The 11,914-nt window shown below is 46.3% G+C and overlaps 1 protein-coding gene across 1 annotated transcript in view; it reads left to right on the forward strand.

Annotated features, from left to right (window-relative positions):
- The window catches only part of Kdm4a (lysine (K)-specific demethylase 4A), a 47,489-nt gene that overhangs the window by 10,082 nt on the left and 25,493 nt on the right, over positions 1-11,914 (forward strand). The window contains exons 4-9 of the mRNA XM_013016978.1: positions 1,098-1,147; positions 2,084-2,187; positions 2,572-2,709; positions 4,176-4,420; positions 5,979-6,178; positions 8,300-8,670. Coding sequence (XP_012872432.1) covers positions 1,098-1,147; positions 2,084-2,187; positions 2,572-2,709; positions 4,176-4,420; positions 5,979-6,178; positions 8,300-8,670 — 1,108 coding nt within the window. The remainder of the gene's footprint in view (positions 1-1,097; positions 1,148-2,083; positions 2,188-2,571; positions 2,710-4,175; positions 4,421-5,978; positions 6,179-8,299; positions 8,671-11,914) is intronic.

The raw sequence follows: 11,914 nt of genomic DNA on the forward strand, positions 1-11,914 counted from the left end.
CTTATGTGGTGCTGAGGAATTGAACCCAGGGCCTCAGGCATGCAAGGCAAGTGCTCTACCACTGAGCCACCTTCCCAGCCCTGGGTTAGAGTTTTTTGAGTGAGGATCCTAGGTTTATTTTGCTTTTTAGCCTTGAACTGTTGGGCTTAAGCCAATCCCTGCCTCAATCCAAACCCAGCTGCTCCCCTAAGCTGGGACCACAAGCATGTGCCTTGCTGAAATATTCTTCAGCATATATAAGAAAGGGTGAAATAAGGTTGCTGTGAATTCAGAATGTAAAGTTGAATAGTTTTGCAAAAGTTTAATTAAAATTGTTTTAGGCATTATTTTCCTTCCTTCCTTCCATCCTTTCTTCTTTCTCTCTCTCTCTGTCTTTCTGTCTCTGTCTCTGTCTCTCTCTTTCTTTCTGAAAAGCAGCTTCTGTGATGTCTAGACACCCCACCAGGTGGAGGAGTAATTATTAGGTAATCAGTATAGCTTTTATGGAGATGAAGAGAAGATGGGTTCAGCAGCTGATAAGGTACCATGTCTTTAGTGTCTCCTCCACATCTCTTCCCTATTTTCCATTGCTCCAGCCTCCCCCAGGTAGCCCTTTCCAGTTCTGCTGGGAGCATTTTGAAAATCACAGAGGTATATGATGCCATGCTTTATTTCCCCCAACCCTTTAAACTTTTTTTTTTGTCATGGGGCTTGAACTCTGGGCATGTGCGCTGTCCCTTAGCTCTTCAGCTCAAGACCAGTGCTCTACCACTTGAGCCATAGCACCACTTCCAGTTTTCTGGTGGTTTATTGGAGATAAGAGTCTCACGGACTTTTCTGCCCAAGCTGGCTTTGAACTGCAATCCTCAGATATCAGCCTCCTGAGTATCTAGGATTACAGGCGTGAGCCACTGGTACCTGGCACACTTCTTATTTTTAATGGACATATTATAATATGTATAATATATGTATTCATACCCCATGACATTTCAGTACATGTGTGCAATGTGCAGTGATTAGTTAAGGGTAGTTGGCATATCCATCACCCGAGACATTAATCAAGCTCCTTAGTTCCTGTCATCCTCTGCCCAGTGTCTGATGCTCTTATTTGGTTGCAGGTACTCTGTTCCACCCGAGCATGGAAAACGGTTGGAGCGCCTTGCCAAAGGTACCATGCCTTTTCTGGGTGTTGGATGGATCCTCCTACAAACTGTGCTTTCTGCTCAGAAGTATCTGTTGTCTGTGGTCTGTGGCCTTTCTTAGGCTTGCACTGTGTGTATCTGTGAGCTCATTTGCCAGATTGGCTATCTCAGCAGAGCTAACTAGATTCTTTGCTCTGCCTAAGAAGAAATGTTGTCCTTACTTCTTTGACTTTTTTTTTTTTTTTGGTCAGTCGTGGGCCTTGAACTCTAGGCTTGGGCGCTGTCCCTGCACTCTTCAGCTCAAGGCGAGCACTCTACCGCTTGAGCCTTAGAGCCACTTCCAGTTTCTAGTGGTTTATTGGAGATAAGAGTCTCACGGACTTTCCTGCCTGGGCTGTCTTTGAACCGAGATCCTCACATCTCAGCCTCCTGAGTAGTTAGGATTATAGATATGAACCACCGGTGCCTGGCTTTCTTTGACTCTTTTTACTGGTATTTCTCCCCAACTCTCCCCAGCCTGGGTTTCTTTGCCCAAGGAAATACATGAGTCATTTTGGTCATGGCTCTTCTGCCAGTACTTCAAATATTAAAGCCAGTGTTGAGCAGACCTGTTCCTCTAGAGAGTCTATTTTGAGAACCGTAGGGTAGATGTGGTTACGAAGCCTGAGGGTATGATTTTAGTATTTCAGCACTAGAGAAAGTCCTAGTTTTCAGACCTCTGTAAGAACAGAGGCAGCTTATATAAATGATCCCAGTCCTCCAAATTCAGTTTGACTATGCAGACAGTGCCCTGTTGGAGTGAGCCCAAAGGCTCACTGCAGAATTTTAGAATGAGCCCAGAGGATCATTTGTCACTCATCCTCCTTCATCCAGATAAGATACACAAGTATGAAGTGACTCTAGGATTACAGAGCTAGTGTGGAGCCCACTCATTAACCTAGACCTGTTTTTTTTTTGTTCAGGCTTTTTCCCAGGAAGTTCTCAAAGCTGTGAGGCTTTCCTCCGCCATAAGATGACCCTGATTTCCCCTCTGATGTTGAAGAAATACGGCATTCCCTTTGACAAGGTAAGCTGATTTTACGTATGAAAGTTAACAGATTTATATCGAAGCTACCTTTTGTGGTCTTTGCTTTAGTTGGACTCTAGTTCATCACTTCATCTGGTGGGATTTCATCTAAAAGTGGGCCTGATGAGATCTGGTACTGGGGGAAGAAAAGTCAGGTCCCTTGCACAGGGTTAGTATGGAGGAAGGAAGGGTTCATTGTATACAGTCGTGTTTGCATCTGATGTATTTAAGACTTTGTTTTTTACACAAGACAGAGACACTGCTCATTTTATGCCTCATTCTTGCTTGCGGAGTTAATGGTGGCAGAGTCAAAGTTCAGGCACAAGTCCACTTCTCTAGCTTTCTGTCATGTATAGCGGCTGTTTTAAATCTGTTCTTCTTTAGGTCACTCAAGAAGCTGGAGAATTTATGATCACTTTTCCTTATGGTTACCATGCTGGGTTCAACCATGGCTTCAATTGTGCCGAGTCTACCAATTTTGCTACCCGTCGGTGGATTGAGTATGGGAAGCAGGCTGTGTTGGTAAGTCCTAGTGAATTCTTCCTGTAATACCATGACCAAGGGCATTTGGGTGAGGCCATTGATGTTAGGTGCATTGTCTGGTGTCAGGATGTGTCTCTTAACTGCTGGAATTCAGAAACGGTTACTCACAAAGAGTTTTTTCAGTGTGTTCTGTTTTAGAAAGTAAGAAATAATGTTCCACACTTCATTCATCAATAAGAGCATACCTGTGTATAGTATTCGCTAAAGCCCTTCTGAGGTCCCTATTCCCCTCCGTACTCCCATATCCCTTTTTATTTTGACAGTATTGGACTTGAATTCAGGGCTTAAGGCTAGCACTCTACCACTGGAGCCTCAGCTCTACTTCTGGCTCTTTGCTGGTATATTGGAGATAGGCGTCTCACAGACATTCCTGCCCTGGCTGGCTCTGAACCATAAGCAATCCTCAGATCTCAGCTTCCCAAGTAGCTAGGAGTATAGATGTGAGCCACCAGCTCCTGGTCCCACTCCCTTTTCTTTTTGCAGTATTGAGATTGAATGAACCCAGGACCTTTTTAAAATTGCATTTTGACACAGGGTCTCACTAAATTTCCTGTGCTGGCCTCAAACCTGGAATCCTCCTGTCTCAGTCTGGGATTAATTGTAGATTTTGCCACCATGCCTGGTTAGACTTTGCTTGAGAAATCCTGAAGGGTTTATGTATATTACAGGCAAGCAGCAGGATTAGACCTGTTTTTCTTTGGGTCTGGTCGTGGGACCTGAACTCTGGGCCTGGGCGCTGTCCCTCAGCTCTTCAGCTCAAGGTTAGCGCTCTATGACTTGAGCCACAGTGCCACTTCCAGCTTTTTCTGCTTATGTGGTACTGAGGAATCGAACCCAGGGCCTCATGCTTGCAAGACAAGCACTCTACCACTGAGCCATCTTCCAGCCTCCCCCCTTTTTTTTTTGGTGCCAGTCTAGCAGTTTATGCTTGGGGCCCAGGAGGCATGGTCCCTGAGCTTTTTTTTTTTTTTTTTTGCTAGCACTCTACTAATTGACATTTCTGGAATTTTCTGTGTATGTGGTACTGAGGAACCGAGCCTAAGGCTTCATGTGTGCTAGGTAAGCACTCTACCACTAGGCCCCATTCCCAGCCCTAGCGTTGGACCTTTAATGCAAGGTAGTAAACGGGCTGTTGTGATCCTGGCTTGCATAACTCCAAGCACAGGTGGCTGTTACCTTTCTGGGCCCTGGGTGAACAACTCAATTCTAACCGATCGTGCCCAGATGATCCACCCCCCGCCATGAATTCTCAGCTTTTTTTTTTTTTCCTGCTTCCTTCACATTCAAAAGCTCAGCAAAGATAATATCCCTTTAGTCCGTAAACTGAAAGAGTGTGGTCTGAAACCATATCATACTTTTTTCTACTTGGAGGAGGAAGGGTGGGATGGAATGTCGGTGGGGTGGGAGCAGGTAAGATATGCTCACCTGTGGATTCCTTGCGGCAGTGCTCCTGCAGGAAGGATATGGTGAAGATCTCCATGGATGTGTTTGTGAGGCGGTTCCAGCCAGAAAGGTACAAACTTTGGAAAGCTGGGAAGGACAGCACAGTGATTGATCATACTCTGCCCACGCCAGAAGCAGCCGAATTTCTGAAGGAGAGTGAACTGTCCCCAAGAGCTGTGAATGAGCAGTGCCCAGAGGAGGACATGGAGGGGATCGAGGATGGAGAGGAGGGGGACCTGAAGAGAAGGTAATTGGGAGCCCTGTGTGGTTGCTGGTATCTGGGCAGCTCCTATAGCCTTCTACTCCTGTAGCCTGTTACTTTTTTTTTTTTTTTTTAATTGGTTGTGGGGCTTGAACTCTGGGCCTGGGCACTGTCCCTTCGTTCTTCAGCTCAAGGCTAGTACTCTACCATTTGAGCTATAGCACTACTTTCAGTTTTCTGGTAGTTTATTGGAGATAAGCCCAGGTTGGCTTTGAACCCTGATCCTCAGATCTCAGCCTCCTGAGTAGCTGGATTACAGGCCTGAGCCACTGGCACCAGGCTCAGAGATAGATTCATACCTGAGGGAGTTGTCTTCTGGCAAAGGCTCCAGAGCCTTTAGTATTGTCTTGAACTCAAGGCTTTGTGTTCTCTCTTGGCCACACTTCTACTTCTGTCTGTCTGTCTGTCTGTCTTTCTTTCTTTCTTTTTTTTTTTTTTTGCTGATTAATTGGAGATAAGGATTTCAAGGAGTTTTCTGCTAAGGCTGGCTTCCAACCATAATTCTTAGTCTGCCAGTGCCCAGGTCTCTAGAGCCTTTAGACCCAGAGTATTCTAGCTCTTCCTGTGGCTTTTACTTAGAAATGAAGATATGCAGCTTGTAGAGGGCAAGAGGTGCAAGGCATGCAATGCAGGGCACTCCTGCCCCCCCAAATTGATTTCTTTCTCAGCACATCATGGTTGGTGTTTTTTTGGCGATAGTGTTAAGGCTCAAACCCAGGCCCTTGCTAAACAAGAACTTTACCACCAAGCTATATCCAGGTGCTTGAACTCAGGGCCTGGGCAGTATCTGAGATTTTTTTGCTCAGTCCTAATGTTCTGTCACTTGAACCACAACTCCACTTCAGGCTTTTTTGTTAGTTGGAGATAAGAGTCTCATGGACTTTCTTGTTTGGGCTGGCTTTGAACCATGATCCTCTGATCTCAGCCCCCTAAGTAGCTAGGATTACAGACATGAATCACTGATGCCTGTCCGAGTGTTTTATAAAGGAGAAAACTTGGCCATGTAAAGCTTTTGAGTGCAAGAAGGACTGGAGGTCATTGACTGGGCATGTAGTATAGACCTGGCAATATATATCTTTGCAATCTTCACAACAAATTTGCAAGGTGAGTGGAGGTAACCTGTATTTCTTTTTTTTTTTTTTTTTTTTTGTCAGTCATGGGCTTGAACTGTGGGCCTGGGCCCTGTCCCTCAGCTCTTCAGCTCAAGCTAGCACTCTACCTCTTGAGCCACAGCACCACTTCTAGTTTTCTTGGAGATAAGCGTCTCATGGACTTTCCTGTCTGTGCTGGCTTTGAATGCGATTCTTAGATCTCAGCCTTCTGAGTAGCTAGGATTACAGGCATGAGCTACCGGTGCCCAGCTACCTGTACTTTCTAGATGACAGAATGAACTTAGAACAGTGAGGTCCCTTATCTTGGGCCATATAAGCAAGAAAGAGTTGGCCCAGGGTTTTGGTTCTTGCCATGTATTATGGGTTTTATGTGGATGTATGTGAGTATGTGGGATAGGTTGGCTCTTACAAGTTTTTTTTTTTCTTTACAGTCTGGCCAAGCATCGTATTGGGACAAAGAGGCACCGGGTTTGTCTCGAAATACCACAGGAGGTGAGTCAGAGTGAACTCTTCCCCAAGGAGGAGTTGAGTTCTGGACAGTATGAGATGACAGAGTGCCAGGCTGCCCTCGCCCCAGTGAGGCCCACCCACAGCTCTGTGCGACAAGTGGAAGACGGCTTGCCCTTCCCAGGTGAGTTATGATGCTTTTTCCACACCCCTGTCTGTTCCATGTTCAAGACCATATTAAATGCTCCATCAAAAATAATAGGAGTGGGGAGCTGGGAAGGTGGCTCAATGGTAGGGTGCTTGTCTCGCCTGTGTGAGGCCCTGGATTCAATTCCTCAGCACCACAAAAGCAGAAAAAGCCGGAAGTGGCACCGCGGTTTTAGCAATAGAGCACTTAGCCTTGAGCTGAAGAGCTGAGGGATAGCATCCAGGCCCAGAGTTCAGGCCTCACAACCAACCCCCTCCCCCCAAATGGTAGAGTGCTTGCCTAGCATGCATGATGCCCTGGGTTCGATTCCTCAATACCACATACACAGAAGAAGTTGGAAATAGCTCTGTGGCTCAAGTGGTAGAGTGCTAGCAAAAGAAGCTCAGGGACAGTGCCCAGCCCCTGAGTTCAAACCCCAGAACTAGCAAAAAAAAAAAAAAAATAGGAGGAACCAGGTTTGGGAGCAGACCTATGATTGGTATGTGAGGAGTATGTAGGGCAGACTAGGCACGGAGGGAAAGCTCATCCTGCTGCCTGGCAAGGAGTGAGGGGAAAATGGAAGACTTTGGTATAGGTGACTCCTAGGAGATAAGGTAGGCAGATGTAGCACACAAGAGAGGAGGAGTCTGGCAAATGCCTGGTGATGGGAAGCAGCATGATGACCTCCAGGTGAACTGGTGGTGATGTCTGGCAAATTAGAGGGGTGACAACTGTGTTTCCAGGAAACAACTCATAAAGAAGAATGAGATAATATGGAACTATCTGCCATCTCATGTTATTTATTAATTTTATTTTCAGATAGGGTTTATTTTCAGACTATGTACCCTTGGGTGCCTAGAACTCACTATTATAGCCCAGGTTGGCTGGCATCTTTTATTTTTCCTTTTATTCATTTATTTTTGCCTGTTCTGGGGCTTTAACTCAGGGCTTGGGCGCTATCCCTGAGCTTTTTTTGTTCAAGGCTATATAGTGCTCTACCACTTGAGACACAGCTCCACTTCTGATTTTTTTTGGTTGTTGTTGTTTGTTTAATTGTTAATTGGAGATTAGAGTCTCATGGACTTTTCTTGCCTGGGCTGGCTTCAAACTGTGATCCTCAGATCTCAGCCTCCTGAGTAGCTAGAATTACAGGCGTGAACTACCAGCACCCAGCTTTTTCTTTCTTTCTTTTTTTTTGGGGAGGGGGTCCGGTTGTGGGGCCTGAACTCTGGGCCTGGGCGCTGTCCCTCAGCTCTTCAGCTCAAGGCGAGCACTCTATTGCTTGAGCCACAGCGCCACTTCCGGTTTTTCTAGTGGTTTATTGGAGATAGGAGTCTCACAGACTTTCTTGCCCCGGGCTGGCTTTGAACCGTGATCCTCAGATCTCAGCCTCCTGAGTAGCTAGGATTACAGGCCTGAGCCACCGGCACCCAGCAACTTAATTTTGCTTTTTAATTGGTACATAATATTGCATGTTTTGGGGTACAGTGTGATAATTTGATGTGTGTATGTTGTGTACAACAATCAAGTTGAGGAGGTGCCTATCATTTTAGGATTTGTTCACTTAGAGTTTGGGGGAGCCATGTGTCTGAAGAAAGTGGTATGTCTGAGTAGTCATTCAGATGATCACTGAGAGTGGTTTTGTTTAGGAGTGACTTGTCTTAGTTTTGGTCAGGTTGAAGAAATTTGTTATGTCTGCTGGCAGACTCATGGATTCAGATCCTGGGGCTGAGTTGACTTCTCAGCAGATTTTCTAGCTTGGAGTAATCGTGGCTACTGAGTGCAAGCTTGCATTTTCTGCAAGAGACTTGCAAGGAAGAGGCAGCTGCCATTTGCTTAATAGCTTGCTGATGTGGTTTTGTACCACATTATATCTGGGAATTAGATTTGGAGCCCTGAAAATAAGTGGTAGCATCCTCATCTGACAAATAGAGGAAGAAACTGGAGGCCTGAGCAGATACTTCTATCACACAATGGCCTCATCAGTGACAAAGCCTGGGTTTGAAATCAAGTCCCACTTACACTTACGTGCTTCATGCTTTCCCACTCTGCCCTCATGAAGTGCACACACACAGGAGGAACTTGGCTCTGTCTAATGCAAATACATTGCTGTTTTAGATTACTCTGACTCGACTGAAGTCAAATTTGAAGAGCTCAAAAACGTCAAATTAGAAGAGGAAGATGAGGAAGAGGAACAAGAGGCAGCTGCCCTGGATCTTTCTGTGAATCCTGCTTCCATAGGAGGACGTCTTGTCTTCTCCAGTTCCAAAAAGAAATTTTCTTCTAGCATGGGATCCAGTTCTTCTCGAGATTCTGCCTCTTCTGATTCGGAAACCAGTGATCCTCTTTCCTGCCAAGCTCAGGGGCAAACAGGAGTTCTCACCGTGCACAGCTACGCCAAAGGGGATGGCAAAGTGACTATGGGAGAGCCATGCATGAAGAAGAAAGCTGGTGCCCCCAGAAGTATCAGTGAACAGGAGCTGGCCACGGTATGGGCGGGCTCTGGGCAGTGGTATGGAAGGCATCTTGTGAAAGAGGGGGGTCCTGTAGAGTAGATATGCTGCAGATTATAGGAGGGCAGGAGAGATATAACCCTCTCTACCCCTCCACTCCTCTCCTGGAGCTCCAGCCTGCATCATTTGATGATTACGATCTTCTAGCTTATTCTTGGCTGGAATTTCCTTTTCTCCTTTCTGTGTATGACTGTGGGTCCAGAGGATTGCATTACAGCAGTACCCTTAGGGACAGCGGCAGATCTTCAGCCCAGTTGGATGCCCACTAGTGTGGGCAGTAACCCTTCCTCCATCCTCCTTGTCTTAGAATTGCAGTGGTTCAGGAGTTCTGGGATGGCCTTTCTTACCCTAAAACCTAAGGGTATTCTTAGAAACCTTAACTGTGCTGTGGAGTCCCAGGGGATGGTTAATACAGCCCCCTTTGGAAATCTGATGGATTCCCAAAGCTGTAAATTCAGGCATCCTCCTGGAACACAGCCTCACTAGAAGCTATTTTCTGTTGGTTTTATACAAATTGGATTTTGGTGAGTATCCCACAGAGAGGAGGGGTGCCAAGAGTTATGTTGGCTATAGCTGTCTCCTGTCTCCTTCTCTTCTCTCTGGCCTTATGGCTTCCAGGGGCCTCGTTGCATTATGGGATAACGATGACACACAGTAGAGAGCCCTTGAGATTGTTTCCTTACGTTTACTTTTTGAGTTTTTTTTTTTTGGTGGGGGCGGGGGAACTACAGATTGTGCAAGCTAAGCAACACATTCTACACTCACTCCTAATCTTTCCTGAAGTTCTTTTTTTAATTTAAATTTTATTGTCAAGGTGTTGTACATAGGGGTTACAGTTACATAAGTAAGGTAGTGAGTACATTTCTTGTTGAACTTGTTGCTTAACTTTTTTTTTTTTTTTTCTTTTGGGTCCGGTCGTGGGGCCTGAACTCTGGGCCTGGGCGCTGTCCCTCAGCTCTTCAGCTCAAGGCTAGCGCTCTACCACTTGAGACACAGTGCCACTTCCGGCTTTTTTGTTTTTGCTTATGTGGTGGTGAGGAATCGAACCCAGGGCTTCATGCATGCAAGGCAAGCACTCTACCACTGAGCCACCTTCCTAGCCCTTGTTGCTTAACTTTTTGAAAATTTTTCTCTTGAAAGTATGTGTGTTAGCCAGGTGCTGGTGGATCATGCCTATAATCCTATGTAGGAAGCTGAGATCTGAGGATATTGGTTCAAATCCTGCCCAGGCAGGAAAGTCCATAAGACTTTTTTTTTTTGTCGGCCGTGGGACTTGAACTCTGGGCCTGGGCGCTGTCCCTCAGCTCTTCAGCTCAAGGCTAGCGCTCTACCACTTGAGCCAGAGTGCCACTTCCGGTTTTCTGGTGGTTTTATTGGAGATAGGAGTCTCACGGTCTCTCCTGCCCCGGCTGGCTTTGAACCGTGATCCTCAGATCTCAGCCTCCTGGCTGTCCATAAGACTCTTATCTCCAGTTAACTACCAGAAAACCAGAAGTGGAGTTGTGGTTCAAAGTGGTTGAGTGCTAGCCTTGAGCAGAAAAGCTCAGGGATAGGACCAGGCCCTGAGTTCAAGCCCTACAGCCTACAAAAAAAGCAAATGTGTGTGTGTGTGTGTGTGTGTATAAATGTTTGAGTATTTGGCTTACATTCAGTGTATTGAGGTAATTCTTAGTTTTTTTTTTTTTGGTTGTGGGGCTTGAACTCTCTGTCCCTCAGCTCTTCAGCTCAAGGCTAGTTCTCTACCAGTTGAGTCACAGTGCCACTTCCAGCTTTTTCTGCTTATGTGGTGCTGGGAAATGGAACCCAGGGCCTCATGCATGCAAGGCAAGCACTCTACCACTGCGCCACCTTCCCAGCCCCAAAAGCCAATAAATTAACAGCCATCTTTTTTCCCTGTCTGAATTTTGAATCAGTTAAATGATGATACAAGAATCAGACATAAAAGCTTAGGATGTCACATGATAGAACAAAGTAGCCACTGCCTTACTCAGACAGGTGACCTATACTGGCTAGCCCTTGTAGGAGCAGATATTTCCTCCTAACTTCCATGTGGTGAGAGCAAGCAGACCAGACAGACAGACATGTGCTGTACCACTTGAGCCACAGCACCACTTCCGGCTTTTTTGGGGTAGTGTATTGGAGATAAGAGTTGCATGGAGCTTCCTGCCTGGACTGGCTTTGAACCACAGTCCTTGGATGTCAGCTTCTTGAGTATCTAGGATTACAGGCAGAAGCCACTGGTGCCTGGCTAGAAGTTCTTGTTAGGTGAGGCTGCTTTGAAAATGTGAGGTCCAAGCCGGGCGCTGGTGGCTCACACCTGTAATCCTAGCTACTCAGGAGGCTGAGATCTGAGGATTGTGGTTCAAAGCCAGCCCGGGCAGGAGAGACTGTGAGACTCCTATCTCCAATAAACCACCAGAAAACCGGAAGTGGCGCTGTAGCTCAAGTGGTAGAACGCTTGCCTTGAGCTGAAGAGCTGAGGGACAGCGCCCAGGCCCAGAGTTCAAGCCCCACGGCCGACAAAAAAAAAAAAGAAAAGAAAATGTGAGGTCCCAAAACAAGATTGGAGGACAGTTGGTTTTCCCTGCATGGACCAAACCTCAGCATGGACATTGGCCTTGACTCTGGGTGTTGCTTGTAGGAGAGGGAACAGAGGATTCTGGAACCTTGCATCTCAGTTCTCCTTTAGGCAGGGCCTGGAACACCACCAGCTGTCAAATCCCATCTGCCCACTGAGCATTGGGGCCAAGCTCATCACCCCTTATTAAGGGTGGTGTTGGTACTTGCCCACATGCCATGCTAGGTGGTTGAACTGGGATTGGAAGCAGCATTTCCTGTAATGTACTGAGGCAATTTAGAAATGGAAATAAATCCCAGGGAGGGGCAGCACTTGGAGGAGGGTATGGAGGATTTAGATGGAAGATGAGAAAGTATAAAAAGATAGGTATTTGAATAGACCTACCTGTTTTGCTCAGAGGCAGGATGATAGAAGTGGAAAAGAGAGATGCCAGGGACTCCAGGTTTTTTTCTCTGCCTCGTAGTCATATCTCATCCATCACCTATATAGGACCCCAAGTACCTGGCTACAGATGCTGGGTATATAGGAGGCACTTTGAGTAAATCTTGGACAAAGTTGTCTTCCTCTTGTCCCCAGACTGCATCTACTGTTCTTGACACTTGCCTCCTTAATCTCTCCCCACCTTCCATCCTGTTAGGAGGG

Source organism: Dipodomys ordii, unplaced genomic scaffold, assembly GCF_000151885.1.
Source record: "Dipodomys ordii isolate 6190 unplaced genomic scaffold, Dord_2.0 Scaffold33, whole genome shotgun sequence".
Taxonomy (NCBI): Eukaryota; Metazoa; Chordata; class Mammalia; order Rodentia; family Heteromyidae; genus Dipodomys; species Dipodomys ordii.